At 35.0% G+C, this 23,230-nt stretch overlaps 11 protein-coding genes across 11 annotated transcripts; 7 read left to right on the top strand and 4 right to left on the bottom strand. All coding sequences in view use genetic code 12, as the record gives it.

Moving 5' to 3' along the window:
* Window positions 1–709: 709 nt before the first annotated feature.
* DEHA2F10890g (DEHA2F10890p) lies at window positions 710–3,376 on the top strand (the record flags this gene model as incomplete). The annotated part of the gene is made up of 1 exon (XM_002770749.1): window positions 710–3,376. One exon carries the CDS (start codon window positions 710–712, stop codon window positions 3,374–3,376), a length of 2,667 nt encoding a protein of 888 aa, XP_002770795.1.
* Window positions 3,377–3,588: 212 nt separating this feature from the next.
* Window positions 3,589–4,104, bottom strand: DEHA2F10868g (DEHA2F10868p; the record flags this gene model as incomplete). Its single annotated transcript, XM_460836.1, has 1 exon — window positions 3,589–4,104. One exon carries the CDS (start codon window positions 4,102–4,104, stop codon window positions 3,589–3,591), a length of 516 nt encoding a protein of 171 aa, XP_460836.1.
* Window positions 4,105–4,407: 303 nt separating this feature from the next.
* DEHA2F10846g (DEHA2F10846p) lies at window positions 4,408–4,947 on the top strand (the record flags this gene model as incomplete). The annotated part of the gene is made up of 1 exon (XM_460835.1): window positions 4,408–4,947. The coding sequence occupies one exon, from the start codon at window positions 4,408–4,410 to the stop codon at window positions 4,945–4,947; it is 540 nt and encodes a 179-aa protein (XP_460835.2).
* Window positions 4,948–5,166: 219 nt separating this feature from the next.
* On the bottom strand, window positions 5,167–9,501 carry DEHA2F10824g (DEHA2F10824p; the record flags this gene model as incomplete). The annotated part of the gene is made up of 1 exon (XM_002770748.1): window positions 5,167–9,501. The coding sequence occupies one exon, from the start codon at window positions 9,499–9,501 to the stop codon at window positions 5,167–5,169; it is 4,335 nt and encodes a 1,444-aa protein (XP_002770794.1).
* A 330-nt stretch (window positions 9,502–9,831) lies between these two features.
* On the bottom strand, window positions 9,832–9,960 carry DEHA2F10802g (DEHA2F10802p; the record flags this gene model as incomplete). Its single annotated transcript, XM_460833.1, has 1 exon — window positions 9,832–9,960. One exon carries the CDS (start codon window positions 9,958–9,960, stop codon window positions 9,832–9,834), a length of 129 nt encoding a protein of 42 aa, XP_460833.1.
* Window positions 9,961–11,049: 1,089 nt separating this feature from the next.
* On the top strand, window positions 11,050–12,345 carry DEHA2F10780g (DEHA2F10780p; the record flags this gene model as incomplete). Its single annotated transcript, XM_460832.1, has 1 exon — window positions 11,050–12,345. The coding sequence occupies one exon, from the start codon at window positions 11,050–11,052 to the stop codon at window positions 12,343–12,345; it is 1,296 nt and encodes a 431-aa protein (XP_460832.2).
* A 255-nt stretch (window positions 12,346–12,600) lies between these two features.
* On the top strand, window positions 12,601–15,399 carry DEHA2F10758g (DEHA2F10758p; the record flags this gene model as incomplete). The annotated part of the gene is made up of 1 exon (XM_460831.1): window positions 12,601–15,399. One exon carries the CDS (start codon window positions 12,601–12,603, stop codon window positions 15,397–15,399), a length of 2,799 nt encoding a protein of 932 aa, XP_460831.2.
* A 203-nt stretch (window positions 15,400–15,602) lies between these two features.
* On the top strand, window positions 15,603–18,152 carry DEHA2F10736g (DEHA2F10736p; the record flags this gene model as incomplete). Its single annotated transcript, XM_460830.1, has 1 exon — window positions 15,603–18,152. The coding sequence occupies one exon, from the start codon at window positions 15,603–15,605 to the stop codon at window positions 18,150–18,152; it is 2,550 nt and encodes an 849-aa protein (XP_460830.2).
* Window positions 18,153–18,353: 201 nt separating this feature from the next.
* On the top strand, window positions 18,354–19,826 carry DEHA2F10714g (DEHA2F10714p; the record flags this gene model as incomplete). Its single annotated transcript, XM_460829.1, has 1 exon — window positions 18,354–19,826. The coding sequence occupies one exon, from the start codon at window positions 18,354–18,356 to the stop codon at window positions 19,824–19,826; it is 1,473 nt and encodes a 490-aa protein (XP_460829.2).
* A 31-nt stretch (window positions 19,827–19,857) lies between these two features.
* Window positions 19,858–20,601, bottom strand: DEHA2F10692g (DEHA2F10692p; the record flags this gene model as incomplete). The annotated part of the gene is made up of 1 exon (XM_460828.1): window positions 19,858–20,601. The coding sequence occupies one exon, from the start codon at window positions 20,599–20,601 to the stop codon at window positions 19,858–19,860; it is 744 nt and encodes a 247-aa protein (XP_460828.1).
* A 554-nt stretch (window positions 20,602–21,155) lies between these two features.
* DEHA2F10670g (DEHA2F10670p) lies at window positions 21,156–23,174 on the top strand (the record flags this gene model as incomplete). The annotated part of the gene is made up of 1 exon (XM_002770747.1): window positions 21,156–23,174. The coding sequence occupies one exon, from the start codon at window positions 21,156–21,158 to the stop codon at window positions 23,172–23,174; it is 2,019 nt and encodes a 672-aa protein (XP_002770793.1).
* Between the last annotated feature and the right edge of the window lie 56 nt (window positions 23,175–23,230).

Here is a 23,230-nt window from a genome sequence, read left to right as displayed (position 1 = left end):
TGTGTATTTGCCAATCTGGCCCTCGCTTCACTCAACATTTCCTTTTCTTCGTCATCCATATCTTCTTCGTCAGGTTTGGCTGGCTTACTTTCTGGATTTATATTCAAATCACCAACATGTGACGTACCAGTAGCAGGCAACGATTCAATACCTGGCCCTGATAATCTCAAATCATTTTCATCACCTTCGATTCCTACGTCGTTAGTGTCTTCTAACAACTTTTGATATCTTTCAACGCAATGAGTAGCCGTGCGCCCTATAATAGGAGCGATGCTTCTCCATTGATTCGGTAATAACTTTGCTAAACTCAATAATTTCTCATCTTCCTCTCGTGTCCATTCTGACTTGTCAATATTAGGATTAAGCCATTCATTCCACCTAGCTTTTGCTTGTTTGGCAGATTTTTTGGCAAGTAAAGATGCAACCCTCGACCATTGATTTAACCCATATTTTGAAACAGCAGCTTTCAAAATTTCATCCTCAACATTTGTCCATACACCACCTTTTACGTATATGGGTGGCATAGTTTTTGTACCTATTTATCGTAATATAGCGTCCCTTTTTAGTAATAGATAATGATGCCCTTCTTAAGACTTAATAACCATTACCGAAAAATTCGCGGCCCCACGTAATCGCAAGAACATGAAAATATCATATTAACATAACAAATTTACAATTATTTTCAAGACCAGAGTAATTTGCAATCAAGATGCCCATATTTCGTCCTAAGCATCAGAAATTGATATTACAATGCTATCCACCGGGAAAAGGTGTTGATAAGAAACCAAATCCATCAGAATTAAGCTATTTATTATATTATGCATCCACTCGTCGGGTTAAGTTAGAAAAAGTAGTTACATTTTTAGATCGGAAAACTACATCAGATGCTAAGCATAATAGAGCAGGCAATCTTCAAGTGACATTGACTATTATTTCATCATTGATCGAAGAATGTTCGGAGAATTTGAATGTATTTGCTTCATTTGTTTGCTCCATTTTGAAGTCCGTTTTACAAAGTAAGGATTTATCTTTGTGCAAACATGCCATTCAGACATACGGTGTTTTATGTTCCAAGCTAGATGGTGGCTTATTTTCGGGGGATAAGGTGTTTGTTGATTCGTTCGGTAGCTTGTCACAAAACTTAATAAATATTGGTAGCGAAAACCTGAAGAAACGAGGTCCAAACAATCTAGAATGGCAAATGATATCGTTAATGACATGCCGATATATTTCTAATTGCTTGGGATACAATAGCAAATTTAGTAAGAAGTTCATTGAGATTTGTATTCCTATATTAACTGAGACGGTGCATGCAAATAACAAGCAATCGAACTTATTGACTATTTTGAAAAGCAATGTTAACATTGAAGATGAGAATCACCATCTAGGGAGGATTGCACTGACTAAGACTAATCAAACAAGTAGAAAAGCCCAACAAGATTTGGACAATGACGCAGTAAAGGACAGTGATCTTAATGAAGAAGCATTGCGAGGCTTGAAGGCATTATTCAGTACGTCATTGACTAGTCAGATCTCCGAAGCTACAAGAGCTATTGTCAAGAATAATTATGCAACAACAATAGACCCTATTTGGGGATGTACATTTTTAGAAATGTGTACGACTTGGATCCCAGTTCAGTTAAGATTCATTACATTGTCGACAGTTTTGTCGAGCCTAACTTCATTATCAAATAAATCTACAAAGAAGACTTCTAATTACCCCATACAATTATTATATGCGAATTATTGTTTGGGGTTGGTATCATCGGATGTTAATATGATAGGGTTATCAATCTCGGATGTTATTCAACAAATTTTATTCTTGCAAGCCAACTTATTATTATCTCAATCTCATTACTTCCAAGAAGAGGATGTCAAAAAGTTGTCTATGATATATTCCAATTGTATTTGCAATTTGTCAACACATATATATTACTTTGATCAAGTGCCAGATTCTATCAGGGAAATTCTAATCAAGGTCGTATCTATTCTAGAAAATTCGGTTATTTCGGGGAATGCAAATAGCTCTGGTGTTTACAGGTTCATTATTACGTTGCTTGAAGATATTTCCATTATTTTTGATTTACTTCAAACAAAACCTAGCAATATTAGTAGAAATCATGTTAGTTTGGAGGACTGGGACCTTAGTTTAATCTTATTATCATCTGAGATTGGACTCAATCCAACCAAGGATCAAAAGCCTTTGTTTTCCTATGAACAAATTACTGATATTCAGTTCAAATATTTGCGAGTTTTCGGGTATTTTTTAAACAACGAATTAGTTACAAGGAATGAAAATATGGAAACTGGTGCAATTAACAGTATTGAGAGCTTTAATGTGGGAGGGGACCATTTACAACCTGATTATAACAATTATATTAGTGATCCAGGCAATTTTATTGCCCATTTCTTGGGTTATGTTGATAAATTCTTTTCTGGACAATCTTTGATTAATATCGATAATGCAAGCCTCCTCCAGAAGGTACTAAAAAACATGATATTAATTTTAGGTATAAATTTTATCAATAACTTCGTTCCATTTTTCTTCTATTGGCAATTACCACTTAATCCGAATTTAGTGGACGATAATACAAGAATAAAGGATACATTGGGATATACTCTCATATACCATTCTCTTATAAAAATGGATAAAATATATGAACTAAACTACGTTAGAGAGTCTGAGTTTTTCAATAGTTTATTGGGAGATATTAATTACAGAAAATTAAACAAACTATGGGTTAATGGTCTTCAATCTAAAGAAGAAGATGCTGTTTTAGATAATCATCATGCACTTGGACATAGAGATGAAAATGGCACTTTGAGGTTTAATCCTACAAAAAAGAACTTGGAAGACTTTGTAATCGGAAATGCGTTTACATTGTCTTGGATCAATCCTCATAGACCTTTAATTTTGGATATTGTTAACAATTACATTCCAAAGAAAGAGAATAATCAAAATGTTTTATCTGACATGTCAGATGAGTCTTCAATTATTGAAAATCTGAGTTATCATACGTCGGCAAGACAGAATGGGTTCGGTTTAGGATTAGGTAATGCAAATGACATCTCATCGATTCATTCGGGGTTATTATTTCACCAAAGCCAAAATGTTAATATGAAAAATGCATTCTCAAATGGAAATGAAACTTCCAATGGGTCGATTTACACGTCAGATAGACAATATAACACGCCTCGTGTGTCAGACTTAAAAGATAGCGTTCTAATGAAAAAGAAACCAGGGGTTGCATTCAATGAGCATTATAATTCTGACACCACTCCCGGGTCTATATTGTCGAAACAGATGGTTACGTCCGATATTGATTCAATCCTAGAAGGATTAGATATAGACGATGACTCTGAAATTATTGTATGATTCTGTGCATTAAACTCGGTATTACAATTATGTAATTATATTTATTCCAATGAGTGCATGCTATTTAGATGAATTCTTTCGCTCGGGCGTCTTTACATACTAAATGTATTAATATTACTTATATTAAATCCTTAATGTACACTATAAACTAAATCTTCTCAATCATTTCTGGTGTAGAAGGCAAGGGTCCAACAATTTTACTAATAATGAAATTATTCGTCGTCACTGTCATCTCCGTCACCTAAAGCTTCAAATGCATTGAATGTGTTAGTGTGCTTCTCAGCAATAGCATCTCTTGGATCCACTGCTTTAGAAGAACCCAAGTTCTTGTTGTTTGGCTTAACTTTGATATCCTTGACACTCTCTCTAAATTTGTTTCTTTCCTCGACACCGTCTTCAGCGCCAAATGACTTCTTTGGCTTGGTTAAAGTGGCCCATCCATCGTCATCAACCTTGATGCCATCAGTGCTCTTCTTTCTTAAATTAGGCTTGTTACCCGAACGAGACCCTCTTCTTTTGTTCATGTGGTGGTATGGTCTTTCGTTACCATTCTCATCGATATAAGTGTCTCCATTGCTCCATTTAAGGTTTTTGTGCTTTTCGAATTCGGCTGCTGCATGTTCTTTGACATGGTCAACCATCTTATTAAACGCATCTAAAACATCTGGCTGAGGGGTGTATGCCTCTTCCTTAATTTCGTACAATTGCTCTTCAGTATATTTGGCCATTTTCTATCCTTTCCCTGTCAATTAAATACACTAAATTATTTGGTTTAACCTTAATATATGTTAATATTGTGGTTCTAATTCGACTAACTGTTCTTCCATATTGTTCTTTGTTGAAAAAATTAAAAATCTTTGGTGTGGCGCACGACATTTATGTCACGCGATGAACTTCTGAAGAATTTTTTTATATACAGTCCCTAGCTCATCTCTGGCGATGATTTCTACCCATACATAAAAATTTAAGATTTCAACGTTGATAGGAAACGGTAGTTTTGGACGATACTAACTATAGAATAACGGTGAAAAATGCCTTTAGCACATAATTTGAACAAAGTGACAAAGAATTTGTCCAAGTCTACGGGGCAGATGCACGTAAAGGGGCGTAAATTCAAGCAATTGAATCGTGCTACTTTGAGGGATCAGAAAATTACTACTAAAAAATTGAAGTACCAGGAACAGAAAGATAGGGAGCTTGCAGGGATCCAATTTATGAAGGATCGTGTATATGAATATCTGGATCAGGAGGTATTTCTGTTGGAGCAAATGAAGTCGTTTATTGAGGACTACATAGGAAGAAATGATGAAGAATTGAAGCAATTGAAAGACGAAAGAAGACCAGGAAGACCTGCCACGAGCCGTCAACTGCACTTAGAGGTTGTGATTGGTGATGAAAAACAGGTGTATTCAACGGGTTTCAAGATACCTGATTTGAGTAATAAGGAAACCGTCGAGAGGGTGAAGCTTTGGAATGGAACAAGCGGTGGAACTACGGTGATGAAATTTATACATGTTTCTAAAGACATGAAGGAGCTTCCAGTTAAGGAAGAAGTCATGAAGGATAATTGAAGATTTGTAGAAGATAGATTCAATTCGTGTATACTAGATTTAATAACATATTTATTTAAACATAAATGTAATGTAACTAAGCATATGTAAATGTTTAAAGTATATACCGGCACAAATCCGTGTAATTCCAATAACCAGATCGGAAAATAACTAAGCGAACTCGTTGTAAGGCATAATGAAAATCAATACTCGGTGAAATTAAGGATATCCTTACGATGACTACTTAATACACCAAAGCAACTTTTTCCAGGTCGAGGGGTCTTCCTGGGACGTATTTCTAATATCAAGCTTGTTGTCTGTTTCCTTAGCTACGTCATTATTAGGTGTGTGACTTTCCATAGGTGTCGAGACATCGATCGGATTAGCGCTTCCATCATCGAGCCATAAGTTAAGTGACACCAAGACTAGGAATACTGCTCCAGTAGTAGCAAATATAGTTTTAATTCTCGCTAAATATACATCCTTTTTCGCAGTCTTGTTTCTAGTCAAAACCAACATTTTTTCATTCTCGCTACCGCTGCCACCACCGATCAATCTCCAATTGTTCTTTTGTAATTTATTAACATTCTTAATAAACCTTCCTAAATCTTCCTCGGAAAACTTATTTAAAATGGTGAACATGTTTTGTGGAGAGCTGTTTTTACCTAATGGATTTTCTTTAGACAGTATCGTCTGACCACCAATAGTCAATAACAAGTATTCGGCCTCACCATTATTTAGAATAGGGAAAAATAATTCCTTTGATTCTTTAGACATCTTGCTGATAGGAACTATAGGATCAAAGAAGTTATGCGATTCCAATGACCTGCGTGTATTATACATGCTCTTGCTCCATTCATAGGCCTTAGATTCTCTGAACTTTCTCTCTTTTGCTAAATCCTTTTCCTTTTTAGCATTATTCAAAAAACTCTCAATCGATGATTTGTCAATTTGTGAAGTTGGAATTGGTGAAGGTGATGGTGGCCTATAGTGCTTGAACGTTTCCCTAACCTTTTCAGTAGTCAAATCTTGTAACTGAGCATTTTCATCACGATTTTCATTTTGATTGTTGTTTAACGCAAAAGCGACTGCATCTTTTATTTCTAATTCTGATTCAAGTAAATCATCAGTTGAATTCTTAGCCTTTGGCATTCCATTAGATTCAAGATTGGCTGCACTTTTCTGTTTGGATAATGAAGCTAATAATGACGCTGAATTTGTATATTCTTGTCTCGGTTTCGTATTTTCTTCAGTAAAGTCATGAATATCAAACCTGTTAGCAGCTTCAGATATTGGGACTGATATTTTTCTTTTGCTTTCATTTAAATTGACTTCATTATGCATCACCCGTTCACTTTCTTCATGAACAGATTTGACCAACCTGTCATTAATAATTTCACCAGCATTCCTTTTTTGAACTAAATTATACAAGAAGAATGGATAGTTATTAATCTTCAGATTGAAAAACTTAATTTTATCAATCATATCAAGATAAACTGAATATTGATAGTTGTCCTTGTTTGATAGTAAAAACTCTGATATATACTTATCGAATCCCAGCTCATCTATTCCAATAAAATCTGAGGCACCATTCAATCGAAGTTGATTAAAAAGTTGGTTAAGTGAAACATCGAACTCATTTACGAACTTTGTGATTTGCGAAATGATCAAATTTTCAGGATTTTGAGACTTGTTAAATGCCTTATCCGCTTCAAATTTAGCAAAAACTTCCCCACTAACTAACACATTGTCCAATATAAAAGATCTATTTCCATTATGTTTGAATAGATAAGATATATTACGGTATAATTTGGAATATGTTATTCTCTTATCCAAGTTAAACTTTTTCTTATTAGTTAACATCTTTTTTAATGTCTCAAGAATTATTTTGCAATCAAACGACTTAAAATCACTTCCTCCTAATTCAGTCCTCAATTGAATCAATTCAAGCATATACTCTTCCAAAATGAAAGTATCTGGAATCTGTTTATATGGACTAGTAAATTTATTTGATGTGGTTTTGGATTTTTCAAATTTATCAAATATAGATTGGCTTTGAATCAATGTATCCAAAATTTCAGTATTACCGCCGTTAATATCAAATAACCTAGCAAGTCTCCTACCTAGCCTCATAAATTCATGTAAATTAGCCTTATTCATACGAGAAGTAACATTGAAATTTTCTGTTCCATTATTAATTTCTGCCATTCTTTTGTTCATAAGAGATTCAATTTGATCTGCAGAATATTCACTGTACGAGCCTTTCAACTCATCCTCTCTAAATATCTCCAATTCATTTGAGAACTTATGCAAATCAAGATCATCAGGAATCTGGGTATAGATATTTGGTTGTTTCTTCTTCTTTTCAAATCCTTCGAAAACAGATTGGCTATGAAGTAAGGTATCTAATATAGCAGGGTAGTTGCTAATCCTGAACAATTTGTTCAATCTTTCTTCTAGCTCTATAAAATTTTCAATGTTTTCCTTGGAGATAGAAGATTGTATCTTACTGTTGTTAAGTACACCATCAATCTTGTCATTCAAGAAACTCTTTATTTGGCTAACAGTACAATCTTTATAAGGACAACCCAACTCATATCTAAGAATATCTAATTCCTTGCAATACTTGTGCAATTCAATATCCTCGGGAATTTGAGTATAATCTTCCTTTCTTTGTACAGATTTAGACTTTTTAGCAACCGATTCAAAAATAGATTGCGAATGAATTAGGGTGTCTAAGATTCCTGTATTACCTCCATTAATTTGAAATAATTTCCATAATTTACTATTGAGTTTAATGAAATCATCAACTGTATCACTAGTTAAACTAGGACTCAAGATATATCCAGTCTGGGCTTCTTCGATTGCATGCTCCAAAATACTAAGAACCCCAGAAGGAGAAAAAAGTTTAAAGTTAAATCCACCTAGTAAATCTGTTCTTAAAGTCTTTAATTCATTAACGAATTCATGCAAAAATAGGTCATCTGGAATTTGGGTATACTGTGGTACTGTAGGAACTCTTTTTGTAAAATCAAACTGTATGCCAGAATTTTCGAACTCAGCTTCATAAACTTCTGTCAAGTATGAAACCCAAGAAGGATTATCTACCAATTTATCTAAGACTGAGAGATCCCACGTTATATATCTTGATAAGGTACATAACTCTAACTCTAGCACTTGTAAGTTGTCTAGGATTACACTACTGCCTTTAAAAGTGCCTATTAATTTATCTAATTCCTCAAATGTGTCTGCAACAACTAGATCTCCAAACTTCTTATAACTAAATGCTCTCAATAGTTTTAGTTCATCAACAAAGTTAAATAGTTCGATCTTTGCTAAAACAGAAAATTCATAATTTTCTCTCAAACCGCTAGAAATAGTAGCTGGAGGAATCCCCTCTAACTCGATAATTCTCAAGTCCGAATCTTGTAATGTTCCATTAGTAAAGAATGGAGTAAGCTTTTCTAAAAGTGTCAATGAGATAGTTTGAGTTAATTCATCATCTGTAGAGATTGAAAGCTTATATAAAAATGATGCCAACCTGGCAAAACTTTCAAATGACCCTTTAGATAAAAACCTAATGAAGTTTAGTTCTGCTTGGTGTCTTTTAATAATTTTTTTAAAACTTTCTTTTTCTCCTGAAAGATCCTTTATTTTGCCAATAATAAGCTTCGAATTCTCGTTATTAAGGACATATAACAAATGAGACGATTCAATAGGAAGCGAATCTAGAATGGATTTTAAATGTCTATATCTCTGAATCTGAATGCAACCTTTAAAAAAAGTTTCGGAATAATCATTACTTGCCTCACTTAATTGTATAAAATCGTCATACTGTTTTATCGTCGATTCGATAGCACTTGAAATCTCAGCTTTAGTCATTTTCTCCAACGAGAACTCCTTCGAGAGTGATTCCAATTCGTTCATGAAATTTCCGATGCCAAATTTATACAAGTCCATAATGATCTTATTATTTTCAAAATCATTGAATAAATTGCTTTGTAAAAATGTTGGAAAGCTCGAGTCATATCGGAGATACTTGGAAAGTCTCTCAAACATATAACTATACGATGTATAGTTATACTTATTGACGCCTTCGATTTTCCCTTTCTGACAGTGACCCCTGAAAACGTTCAAGCTACTGAATATTTCTTGCGACGTGAGCTGGTCGAATGTTTTTATCTCCCGTTCGCAAGTCTGTTGCACGAACTGCAAGAACTTCCGAAGTTCCACATTATACCTCTCAATAAATTCCAAATGTCCTTTGCTGTCATTACTGGGGTAGTTCTTATAATCAAGCGGATCCTTCCTGACATCGTTGACACATCTAGTGACAATATCGGGGTTGATCAATTTCGATTCTAACCTCGTCAAATTAAACGGATTGAACTTGAATTTGGCACACGATGGATCCCGCTTACCCCCTGTGGTCTTCTTGAGCGATATGAGATCAATCTCATATTCAATTGCCCGCTCAAAGGTAGTAGATGTAGCAAAAGAACATGCAAAAGACCTGATGCAACACGATTGGTATCTCAAAGGAACCAGCGGCTTGATAAAGTATCTCAGTAACATGAGCGGCAACTTACCAAGCTAGATAAGAATCAAGTGAAATAATTCAACAAGAATCAAACAAGTCTGAAAAACACGTGAATTGAATATAGGTACTAGTAATAATGTATTCACCCTTTCAACGTCAATAGGAACAAAACTGACTTAGGATTGGCTTGGAAATTAAGAATATCCGATCAAGGACCTTATCTGATCACTTAATAATTTATAATGCGATAAGCGCACATGACAAACCGCTATCGGCTCCGTTCCACAATTGCGGATAATTACCCTTTTACACCGATATATCCTACACCAATTCCTACACCAATTCCTACATGAACACTTAAACTCCTACGATATGCGGTAGCTACGGAGAATAGTATGCTCACACCCAAATCCACTAAAACCTACACCAGCAACTTGAGCATGAACACGGATGGTGAAGTACATGTCGCTGAATGTCACTGAAGACGATACCATTATATCATCGAAGTCTGTGAACTCCGCGCTTTCCCTATCGCAGTCATTCTGTTTCAGGTCCTATTATCTAGTGCAGAAGGTTGATTATGGGTACAACATGTTTGCTATATGCAAGCCAATAAAGCGGCTTCTACTCGGAAATGCGCATACAAATTTTCTCCGAGTCAGGTATTTTTTTAGTTTCTGACAGAGTCACTTCCAAATTACCACTTCATCATCGCTCGCTCATCGCACATCGTTCGATATTCGTTCAGTTCGTATCGTTCGATATTCGTTCAGTTCTTACTCACCGTGCGTAAGGCATAAAACATATCTGTGAATTGGTATATAGTCCCACAATAACACTCAACATATAGGATTTGACACAGCATCTAAGTAGTCCTCTATATATAGGTGCTAGCGGTACCCACGATATCCCCCATGTAATTTCATCTAAAAAACTATCATCTGGTTGCCAAGAATCCCCCAAAACCACGTCAAGATGCACTTATTTTTATCTTTTTCTCTACATATACTGCTTCGGCCTAGATAACCAAAACACAGAATAAAACCGAAATAATATTGATAACCTTTTTCTTTGTATGCATGCAATGAAACATGGACTGCATGTATTTGATATTAGTCTTAACTAGGTATCAAGCGAACCGTTGCCTTATCACTTCATTCCTGAAACAATCACCACAACAATCCCTTTAGGTGAATTCCACGTTAGCCTTCGATTGTACTGTATATCTTGACGTAGTACAGAAACACAACCATAGATTTTGGGCGCAAGGTTGTATGCTTCTGTATACATTACACCTTTGCAACGTGATATATGCACGCTGCTGCTGCTCATCTCTAAAAGTTTTTTTAGTCTGCTTTCGCGATTGCGTGATCAAGAGAAATTTTTCTTCTCTGTCCTGAGAAACGAGACCCTTTTAACTTTAATTAGAAACGTTAAAAGTTCCTTTTTTTCTAAAGGCGATATATACACATCAAAAGAAAAATTTTGACGAAATTTCGATTTTTCACTAGCATACTACAGGTTCTTTATCATATTGTCAGCATTTGACATTAAACTATAAGACTCTTAGAACCTTAGCCAATATGTCATCAACCGGGAGGTATCAAGGACCGATACCGACCAAAGTTTCCAACTTAAATAGTCAATATGGTTGTGCATGTGTTACTAAGGTAGCACCATTGGAAGAGTTGGTAGATGATTGCTTCAAACACTCCATAGACCAGCTCAACGATCCACACAAGGTATATGTGGTGAAACTGTTTGCCAGATATATTGTGGAAGCACATTGCCATGAAAATCTTTCGTTTTTGATTGAAATATTCAAGTACGAATACTATTTCGATAAGATAATAAACAGGAAAGAGAATTCTAAGACAGGGATGAGAGAGAAAGAAAACTGTTACTTGAATCTGTCTTTGGGACGGTCTATTGGAGACCTTCCATACCCCACAAAGAGAATAGAGCCGATGTTTGTACGAAAAAAGAGTTCTGCTGGAGTATCAGTGCGATCAGAGGACCACGAGCCGATGTCAGTGTTTGTATCCACTATAGATGATTTGGATGAAGCACCAGAAGGAAATGAAATGTATAATGTGTGGGATAACTTGATGGAGAAAAACGTTGGAGACTCCGACACCGAAAACGATTCGGACGACGAAGTCGAAGAACAGAAGAGTGTAGACCAAGGCGACGCGCAATCGGAAGAGGACTTAATTGCAGACCAATGGGATTTGGTCATGGGTAGATATGTGCATCATAACTCGCCCGAACAGATTAATCTCTCTAATTTGTCGTACAAAAAAATCGTGGAGGAGGATAGAATTCCCAATATTTTCCACAGTCCACAGGTTTTGCTTCCGGCAAAGAATGAGGTCTTACGTTTACTTGAGGAAAATGTATATCATCTGTTTGTTAATTCCTACAAGGAAAAAGATTCTACAACAGCCTCACCGCTCATCCAGCCTAGAAGGGCTCAGGAAAGCCCATCTTCGTTATCAATAGATGATTGTGATAAAAGTCGTCTGATAACAAAGTCTGAATCTAATAACGTCTCCCCAATATTAACTCCTACTAACTCGAATGTTCCAAAACTTTTCCATAAAATGAACAAATCGAGATTATTGCATTTATCGTCATCTACAAACAATTTACCCGTTGATTCAGGATCAAATTCCTCGTCATCTTCTGCATCTTCTCTTTCAAATATATTGGACCATTTGAGATTGAACACGAATCATGTCAGTTCACCTTTGAACGCTTCACCAATTCAGACTCCAAACCATAGTCAGCCGCATTCACTTTCTACGAGTCCATTATATTTGAAAGAGGATAAATTATCCAAATTTGGTAAAATTTGGAGGTCAAAAAAGAGTACCTAATAGAGTTTGTATTATAGAGTATAAATAGTCATCATAGCATTATAATAATTTTATATTTATTAACTATTGTTTCCAATTGTAGTCTTGATAGTCAAATTTTGTGGATGTCAAAAATTCGCAATCTGTGCACATCCTTATCAGCCAGCATACTCGAGATGATCACGCAACCTTATCACAGATAGTGCTATTGACACTGCAATATTAATTACGTATTTGCTAAGAATTTGCTATATATATATATATATATGAACAACTATGCAAGAGAGTTCGGAAGAAGCTAATGATTCGATATCAACGTCTTCTACTTCAACGCTGCTCGAATTACCAGAGTACATACTTAGAAACCTAACTCCAACTAAGAGGAGTAACTCGAAAGATAAGAACCATCGAATAAGGAAACTGCAGATTATTCAATCAAAAACCCTTAAATTAAAGAAGAGGTCCCAAACAATTCATCAGAAGATTCAAAACTTGAAGTTACACCAGGAAATAATTTCTAACAAGATTGCAGAAGATTTATCAGACAACTTATACCGTGCTAATGAAAGAAGAATGGCATTTCTTGCAAAAAGACGAGAGCGGGCCAGAAAACTTCAATTAACTTCGTTAAAATTACCAATTGTACTACCTTTATCTGAGGAACCAATCGCATGTCCCAAAAATGGAGGAAACAGGAAAGAGTTTGTAGTCGGCGATATCCAGAGTATCATTATTATTCAAAAAAGGATTAAAAAACACATATTACTCCGCAATATCAACCATTTTAAAGCTTTCCAGGTTTCTACAAGACTAACACAAATGACATATAATGAAACACTACTGTTGCTCAAACCTCTGACAGAATTTACTAAGACCACAGTTGCTATTCTTAGAAATCTCAATTTACCAGATATACTTCCCCAGCAAAAGTATAAAAGTTTTCTTTATTCTTTGATTATGATTGCAGACTATAAAGATTCTTTAATTTATCATACTCATTCTGGATTCAATACAAATATATCTGATAGAAATATAAACAACCTTGCAAATTCAGTGTCTCTTCTTTTATTCAAACTGGCTGAAACTGTCATACATAAATTCTCTGAATTCATTTACAGTGATCTTAATGAAATAGAAGACCCCTGGAGTTTACCGAAATTAAAGCTATGCAAAAGTTGGAAAGTTTATCATTTTCTATTTCAGATATTTAGAAGTCTACATTTTAATAATTGCATGGTCATCATAAATGATGCATTGGAAATTGTTCAAAAACAGTTGTTAGCTTCTCAAGCTATTGAAATTGAAATGCAAAGGGAAAAATATGCTGATAATCACAAGTATTTATACAAACTTTCACAAGTTTTCAAGTTCTCTGGCACGGAATGGGCTTATTTTGGAGAAGATCCACGTAGCTTTGTTAACAATATAAAGTTACAAGTATTTGATAAAGCCTTGCCTGAAAGGCCTAAAGTTAAAGCTAGTATAGAGGTACTAGAAGGGCTAGATAATATAACCGAAAGCCCCTCAAATCACTCCATAATATTTGAACGTCTTATCTTTAACGTACCACCCAAAATACCTATAAATAAATGGAGAAAATATTGGGTACAACAATATCGTGCTGAAAAAAGAATGAATATTAATAATAGGTATGGAATTCCTAATACCTTGAAGTCAGGATTTTTTAATCTTAATTATCAGAACACGTCATCCAATATTTATGTCGAGAATGTGTTCAGAGATTTAGATATGGCTTCAACCCACAGTAAATACGAGTCCTTACGTGGTGAAAAAGATTTGCATTTATTTCTGACTGACTTTGATTTTATTGTAAGTGATATCTTCCTAATCCTATATGAGTATTGCATAAAGTTCGAGAACATTAATAATAGTGAAGGGTTTGATATTGCTATCACACAATTTAGAACATTGAAAAATTCTTATCAGGTTGCAAAATCTAGCACTCATAAAGAGCTATTACAATACTTTAAGCTTCATTTCTTCTGTTTAAGTCACTTGGCATCAATCGGTCCATTTGTTTTAGATTTTGTACCGAATGCTTGTAGTGGGTTTATTGATATCTTGAATCATCTACAACAAGTATCTCCAAATGAATTTGAAGTATTCATAAATTTCTATGAGGAATTAGAGATATTGGGAATGAACTTATGGGTGAATAAATGTAAGAACGATAGTATTAAGAAAACCAAAAGCTTTGAAAATGTTTGTCTATTCATATCAAGGAAGAATTTTAAGATAGAAAATGGTACTAATTCTCCTCATTTACGATTTCCGTTATTCTACAACTTTCTATCGCGATACGACAATGACTTTGATCGGCACTTCTTGCTGTATAGTTCAATCATTGACTCAACCTTTGAGTATCCAGATTTTGAATCATTCCTGGTGAATGCTCTCAGTCTTAGATACTTTAGACACATCTACATTAATTCGATTTTGGGTAATCTTTGGAATCGTAATAGCAAATATGATCCAGATTATTTAACTAATGAATTTAATGTATTTTTCAAAGAGGAAATGAAAGTGCTTAGCATCAAATGCCGGGTACTTCTTATTTCTGATTGTGTACTACACTTGATCTTAAATTTCTATTCTAAAGCCGAAATAAGCCTTAATGGCCAACATTATATGAAGTTTAAGGGTGTTTCCATACAAAAGATGGCGGATATTATAATAAGGTATTTTTCAGAGAATATAAATCCCCCAGATATTGGTGTTTTCATTTCCAATCTTATAGGGGCTCATACCGAAGAAGACCTGAACCTAAATATTGATCATTTGATTTCTTACGTCTATAAAGAGTATAACACATTGATCGAGCAAGATGGGTATTCGCTACTTAAACGAACTCTAACTGACAAGTTTGTCAAACTAATTAACACTGGTCCTATATCAACTGAATTCGAATGCTTATTGAAGGGAAACTTCACATATTTTACGATTCCGACAAGACAGATAATAGATGAAATTAACGAAATTCTTGAAGAAATATATGATTTATACTCTCCATTATTGAACTGGATTTATAAGGATATAGGTGAGCCTACAATATAGTATATATATAGATATAAAAATGGTCGTCAAAGATCTCGAACCGCGCTTAGACAAAAAATTACTTTAATTGGCTGATAACGATTTGACTCATTTGGGCGTGAACGAAAAAGATAGTGTAGGGAAAAATTTTCAATACTTACAAGTTTAGAAGAAACATTTTTTCCAGTTTATTGTTCTGAACTATCTGAATAAACATATTAATCATGTTAAGACAAGTAGTTGGTAGATCTGTTGTCAAGAGATTAAGTTCTGTTGCCAATAAAGAGATAGTTGGATCTGTTTCTTTGAGTAATAGACTCAGAAGCACGAAAACAACCACAAGGTTCTACTCCACTAGATCAACCGTAGTTCAATTATTGAATAACATTGGATCTAAAAGAGAAGTAGAGCAATATTTAAAGTATTTTACTTCTGTATCTCAGCAACAGTTTGCTGTTATTAAAGTTGGTGGAGCAATTATAACACAACAATTACCTGAATTAGCTTCATGTCTTGCATTCTTATACCATGTTGGGTTGTATCCGATTGTCTTACATGGCACTGGTCCACAAATTAATGAGTTATTAGAAAATGAAGGTGTTGAACCAGAATATCTGGATGGAATTCGTATCACCAATCCTAAAACTATGGAAGTGGTCAGAAAATGTTTCTTAGAACAGAATTTAAGATTAGTTACAGCACTTGAAAAAATGGGTGTTCACGCCAGACCAATAACGGCAGGTGTTTTTGGAGCTGACTATTTGGATAAGGATAAATACCAATTAGTTGGTAAAGTTAATTCTGTGAATAAATCGCCTGTTGAATCAGCCATTGAAGCAGGTTATTTGCCGATTTTAACTTCTTTAGCAGAAACCCCTTCTGGTCAACTCTTGAATGTAAATGCCGACGTAGCTGCTGGTGAATTAGCCAGAGAGTTTGAACCTTTGAAGATTGTTTACTTGAATGAGAAGGGTGGTATTATTAACGGTAATACCGGTGAAAAGGTAAGCATGATCAACTTAGATGAGGAATATGATGACTTGATGAAGGAAAGTTGGGTCAAATATGGTACAAAGTTGAAGATCAAAGAAATTCACGATTTGTTACAACATTTACCAAGATCTTCATCTGTCGCTATTATTGATGTTGATGATTTACAAAAGGAATTATTTACTGATTCTGGGGCTGGAACTTTAATTAGAAGAGGTTATAAATTAATTAGCCGTAATTCTTTGAAAGAATTTGGTAATCCTGATTTGTTAAGAGCTGCTTTGTTAAGAGACCCAGAAATAAAATCTGGCAAATTATCTGTTGCATCTTACTTAAAGCATTTAGAATCAATCGAATTCAAATCTTATGGTGACGAACCTTTAGAAGTTTTAGCCATTGTTACTAAAAATGGCTCTCGTTTTCCAAAGTTGGATAAGTTTTTGTCATCAAGAACTGGCTGGTTAAATAACGTCACGGATAACATTTTTAACTCTATTAAGAAGGATTATAAATCGTTATATTGGATAGTGAGTGAAAATGATTCCAACTTGTCGTGGTACTTTTCAAAATCTGACGGTTCGTTCTCAAAGAACGGTGAAATCTTATTCTGGTACGGTTTGAATACAGAGGAAGTTTCCCAATTAATTAATCAATTTGATTCTTCTAGTATTGGCTCCGCATTGTCATCCTCTAGTGAGTCTGGTATTTTCAGTTCCCCAACCCAAAAGAAGGGATTACATACAATGGCCCGCCGTTCTTACTCAAGTAACCCAAACCCACCAATTCGTGAAGGTAAGAATACTCAAAAAGCCAAGGTTGCGCTTATTGGTGCCAGAGGTTATACTGGACAAAATTTAATCAATATGATTGATAGTCATCCATTTTTAGAGTTGTCTCATGTTTCTTCTCGTGAATTAAAGGGACAAAAGTTAAAGGGCTATAATAAGGATAATATTGTTTATTCTAACTTACAAGTCGAGGACATTAAAGAACTTGAAAAGAACAATGAAGTTGATGTTTGGGTTATGGCATTACCAAATGGTGTCTGTAAACCATTTGTTGAAGCAATTGAATCTATTCCAAATAATAAATCGAAAATTATCGATTTATCTGCCGATTACAGATTTGATACTACTGGTGAGTGGGTTTATGGTTTACCTGAATTGAATGATCGTAATGCAATTGCATCGGCTAAGAAAATCTCAAATCCGGGCTGTTACGCAACAGCCGCCCAATGTGCAATCGCACCCTTAGTCTCTTATATTAACGGCACCCCATCAATATTTGGTGTTTCAGGTTATTCTGGGGCTGGTACTAAACCATCCCCTAAAAATGATGTCAAGTTTTTGGCTAATAATATAATTCCTTACTCGTTGACAGACCATATACATGAAAAGGAAATCAGCAGCCAATTAGGTTTAGATGTTGCATTTACACCACACGTTGCACAATGGTTCCAGGGTATCTCTCACACTATTTCAATTCCCATTAAACCAAAATCCTTAAGTTCTCGTGAAATTAGAAATATTTATCAAGACAGATATCAAGGTGAACAGTTGATCACCATAAGCGGTGAAGCTCCTTTAGTTAAGGATATCAGTGGTAAACATGGTGTAGTTGTTGGTGGTTTTGCAGTGAATTCAAAACAAGATAGAGTTGTGATTGTTGCTACTATCGATAACTTATTAAAAGGTGCATCCACTCAATGCTTACAAAACATTAATTTGACTATGGGTTATGGCGAATTTGAAGGAATTCCTGACGATTTAGTCATAAGAGGTTAGATATTTTTTTGATATGTAATACTATACATTAGGATTTATAAATTTTTATTTAGTTTAACTTTATTCTCGTTGTAACTAGTATTATTTTCACAAATCTATGTCTATAATATGTTTAAAAAGTTGTAACAAATTTTGATCTTCTGCGAGCACTAAAAAATTCACCCACGTTTTTAGAGATAAGTTAAGTTGTCAAATACAAGGATGTTAGTTCCACCAGATAACTTTGGCCTTGTAGAGCCAGGTATTTATAGGTGCAGTAAGCTAGAGCCTGAACATTTCCCGTTTTTAGAGACCTTGCAATTAAAATCATTAGTGGTTCTAGATGCTGAGAAGCCACCACGCTTGCTAAAGAATTTCATTGAAGCTAACAATATAGAAATACATAACCTAGGAGGGTTAAAAATATCGAATCATAATCATACCGGTGCCAATTCTAGCTCAAATAAAGACGACAACGAAGATGATGCTAATACGGAGACATCATCCGTCAGTAGCAAAACAGAGACAGGAGTATACAACCTTGGAAAATCTGAAATTGAAACTGTCAAACTTACCAGTAAAAGTAAGAATGATCAATGGATGTTAATAGAAAGGAACATAATAGCGGGGGCATTTGAATTGCTATTGAATAAAAGTAAGCACAATATCCTATTAATCGACTCAACATCAACATTAGTTGGAATACTACGGAAAATTCAGAAATGGAATTTTAATTCTATTATTAACGAATACAGAATATACTCAGGAAACTCAAATAAAAGCAATTACTATGCAGAGAACTTTCTAGAGTTATTACAAACGGAGTTGATACCGTTCGAAATAGATCGTTTAAATGCACTTTTGAAACAGCAAGAACAAAGAGAAGAACAGTATCAACAAGAACAGCGTACACAGGCTCCGCCGTATCAATATGGATCGAGTAAGGCCAGATCTATTTTCCGAAGTCCTGATTTTCAAATATCAGGCTCAAGAAAGAATTCTATAGACAGTAGCCAACTCGAACATCAATTCGATGACGAGAATGATAATGAAAGTATTGATGATGAAGATATTGATGATGAGCTATTATCCGCCTCACCGCAAATCCCAGCTAATCTCTTGAAGTTGGCTGAAATGAGAAAGCAAGATAATCCCAGAAAGGAATCGATAGATTCGACTGGTTCAGACGATGATAAATTTACTCCTGGAACATCTCCAAAATATGTCAGATCCAACAGAAATAATAGTTTAAACAACGATATGATTCAATATGCATCAAGAGGGAGTTATGAGAGAAGATATTCATTGGCTGATCATAAATTCAGTCGCCCAGGAAGTTTCAGTAATGGGAATCATAAATTTAGAAACCAGAGTATTAGCAGCTCATCACCCTCAATACGATGTTCGTTTGAAGGTTCTCTGAGTCTTGTTAAACGATTAAGGGAAAGAGAGGATATCGAAAAGTTAAAAGATTCAAAACATTCTAAATCAATAGATATTATTCCCGAGGAGGCACGATTATTACGAGAAAATTACGATTACAAGTTCTACAAGAAGTTAGATAAATATCCAATAAGTTTTGAAAACGTTAGTATTATTAAGCTCAAATTACCGCCTGATAATAAATTGCCCGACTGGTTTATAAAGAATAGAGACTGTTGGGAGGAGAATTTCAGAATATTGAATAAAGTTTAATATATTATAAGGTATATATGTATGAGTATAATCACCTTCTTCCCCACGTAGCCTTCGAATTTCCTGAAGAGTCTGTATTTGGATTATTGTTTTTAGTCGCTTGGTTCAATCCATTCATACTTGGAGAAGTATTGAGCATTCTTTCTCTAAGTCTTGATCCTGTAGTCGAGCTATTCGTTCTTAATGGGCCGGATGGATAAGATTGCGTATTGTATCCCGAGCCAGGTATAGACTGCTGTCTTGATTTGTTATACATATCTTGTAAACGGCTCGACGATCTAGGTGTATATGTTGGTCTTTGAGGTTCTGCTTCTGGCACATGTTGTGGAGCATGTTGTGAAGTATTTTGTGAAGCATTGTGTGGAGTATGTTGAGGTTGGAAATATGATGGTGCCTGGCTTCGAGTCCCAGAGTTTTGGTTTTGTTGATTTTGACTCGCCCCTTGTCCACCACTATTGTAACTAGAATATACCGGCTGGTATTCTGAACGATAATGGCTATTGCTATTGCTATTGCTAGGCCTGCTGTTTTGCTCCTTAGTTTTAACGCCTAACCACTCCGGATATGGCTCACCTTTACTATCGAAATATTTAACAAATGCATTATGGATCAAAGTATCATCTTCCGAATTTCCATCATGGTCAGAGTGTATTGACATATTTTGAATCGATGACGATAATGAAATATTAGAAAATTTATTAGAATAATTCTGTTTTATCTTAGATAGGAAGTTCTTCTGAATACCCGACTCATTTTCTTGCTGATTGGGATTCATTATACCGTGCTTTTGATGGAAATAAGTGTTAATCAATGAATCGTTACAACAAAATCTTCCCCAATATGGAACTCGGTATCAATATATGTCGCAATGTCGTAATTAATGTCGCATTATCACTAGCATAAGCTTCTATTTCAAACAAGTAAACTATAATGCCATATACTATGCCTTGAAGACTGTAACATTATTAATTGTGTTAAACATTTGTTTCTGGTACATTTCTTGTATATTGCTTTTTTTAAATTCACGTACAATGGGTGAAACTCATTCGTGAAATATCCCATCCCTCAATATAGTACATGTGCATTTTTCATCTGACGATAACCATCTCCGTTCGAGTAATATTTAAAGGGAGTGGTCAGAACAGGCCTATATAGTTAATTAAACAAAAAAATTTAATTAGACCTGTTTCTTGTTGCAGTACTGATCTTCTGATAAAAGTATCGATTATATAAGCGAGATGCTTGAGATGGATTTTGAAATTTCCATCTGCTAATAATATGAAGAATTTTCAATAGTCTTATATACTTAATTAACTACAAGCTCAATAAATGTTCAAGTTGAGACCGGTTGCAAGGTTTTTGGTATTCAGAACTACATCAGTGTCTAGGGGATTTACTAGAGGATTTACTTATAGTAAGGTTCAGTATAATGAGTTCGCAAAATTAGATAATGCTAATGAGCATGCGAATCAAGTAAAGAAGGTTGCAGATGAGGTAAAAATTGAAAATAAAACAGAGTCCATTTCAACGCAGGATTTAGCGGAGGATGGGCCAGCCACATTTGATGGTTTGGCTAAGACTGGGCATGTCCACAAAGATATCTTAAAGGCCATTAAATTGGCTAAGTTTACGACATTAACTCCAGTGCAAGAAAAATCTCTTGTCCCGATTTTGGAAGAAAACGGAGTTGTCTGTCGTGCTAAGACAGGAACTGGTAAGACATTAGCATTTGTTATACCCACTTTGCAATGTGCGCTTGAAAATTACGATGCCACGAGAGGTGCAAGAGGCAAAGTACATGCTTTGGTAATTGCTCCAACCAGAGATTTAGCTTTGCAAATTGAATCTGAATATAAGAAGATTATCCAAAATATGCCTAATCAAGCTAAGAATAAGATTCATATGGAGGTGCACATGGGAGGCCGTAAAACCAGAACAGGTAACGTTGCTCCAGCAATTGTTATCGCCACTCCAGGAAGATTAAATGATAACTTAAGACACTCAAGGTTTGCTAACATGTTCACTGATTTGAAATATAGAGTTTATGATGAAGCTGATAGACTTTTAGATGAAGGTTTTTCTGTCACTTTAGACGATATTGACGATCAATTAAAACAAGCTCGTAGTATGGCCACAAATCCTAGCGCTTCATTTAAGTCAGTTTTATTTAGTGCTACTGTTGATAAATCCGTTTCCAAATTTGCTAAGTCAGTAATGGGAGAGGATTATAAATTTATTAATTGTGTTGACGAAAACGAACCAGAAGCACATGAAAACATTGAACAAACATTGGTTAAAACTAATAATATTGGTGAATCTTTCAATGGGGCATTAGCATACATCATTAATAATATGAACAATGCAGGTTTCAAGGCAATGGTATTCTTACCAACTGTAACCGCTACCGATTGGTTTTATTCAATGTTGATGAACGCTAAAGACAAGGAAATGTATGATACTCAACAAACGAGAAAGTATGGCTCGAAGCTTTTACGTTTGCATGGAAAAATGAGTCAAGCTGCAAGAGATAGAACCGTTAGGGATTATCGTAGACTTTCTCATGGTATTTTGGTTTGCACGGATGTTGCAGCAAGAGGTTTAGATTTTAGCGATGTGAGTGATGTTGTCCAAATGGGACCTAGTTCTGAAGTTGCGGATTATATTCATAAGATCGGTAGAACTGCAAGAGCAGGTGCATCCGGTAGATCTATATTATTTTTATCCAGTCTGGAAAAGAATTATAGTAAAGCATTACAGTCTAAGAGAGGTGTTAAATTTGAACACGAAATACAATATGAAACTGCCGAAGAAGATAAAAAGCTAGTCAAAGAAATTGGTGCTGATGTGGAGAATGTAGAAAGTTTTATTCCTACTTTCTTAGGCTTTTATAAGCAAGTTGGATCTGCTTATAAAATCGCACAACATGATTCATTATCACAAATTATTGATTATTATAGATTTTTAATCAATGATCCTGAAGCTAAGCTTTCAGTTGGAAAAGGATTCTTGAGAAACGTTATAAGCGTTCCTCCTCGTGAGGCTAGTCTCTACTTTGATGTTCCAGGTGGATTTAACTTCAGTGCGACAAATAATCGTTCTTCAAAGAGAACTTTTATGGATACTTCTGGTGATAAAAGAAAGAATTTCAAGAGAGGCGGATTTAACAAGAATTACGATGATCACGGAAGTAGAGGTTACTCTGATAAAGGCAATTATAGCAGACAAAGTTTTGGTACTTCAAGAAATACTAGAAATGATTACTCAAAGAATAACTCTAGGGATTTTAAAAAGACCAATAACAAGCGCGATAATAGATGGAGCAGTGGAAATGATGAAGGTGGGTGGTAATTTCATATTACCTTTTTGTTGTATTACATAGTATAGAAAATTTATTTGTACATAGT

The sequence above is a fragment of the Debaryomyces hansenii genome (genome assembly GCF_000006445.2).
Source record: "Debaryomyces hansenii CBS767 chromosome F complete sequence".
In the NCBI taxonomy this organism is placed as follows: domain Eukaryota; kingdom Fungi; phylum Ascomycota; class Pichiomycetes; order Serinales; family Debaryomycetaceae; genus Debaryomyces; species Debaryomyces hansenii.
This window is presented reverse-complemented; position numbering and strand designations above follow the sequence as displayed.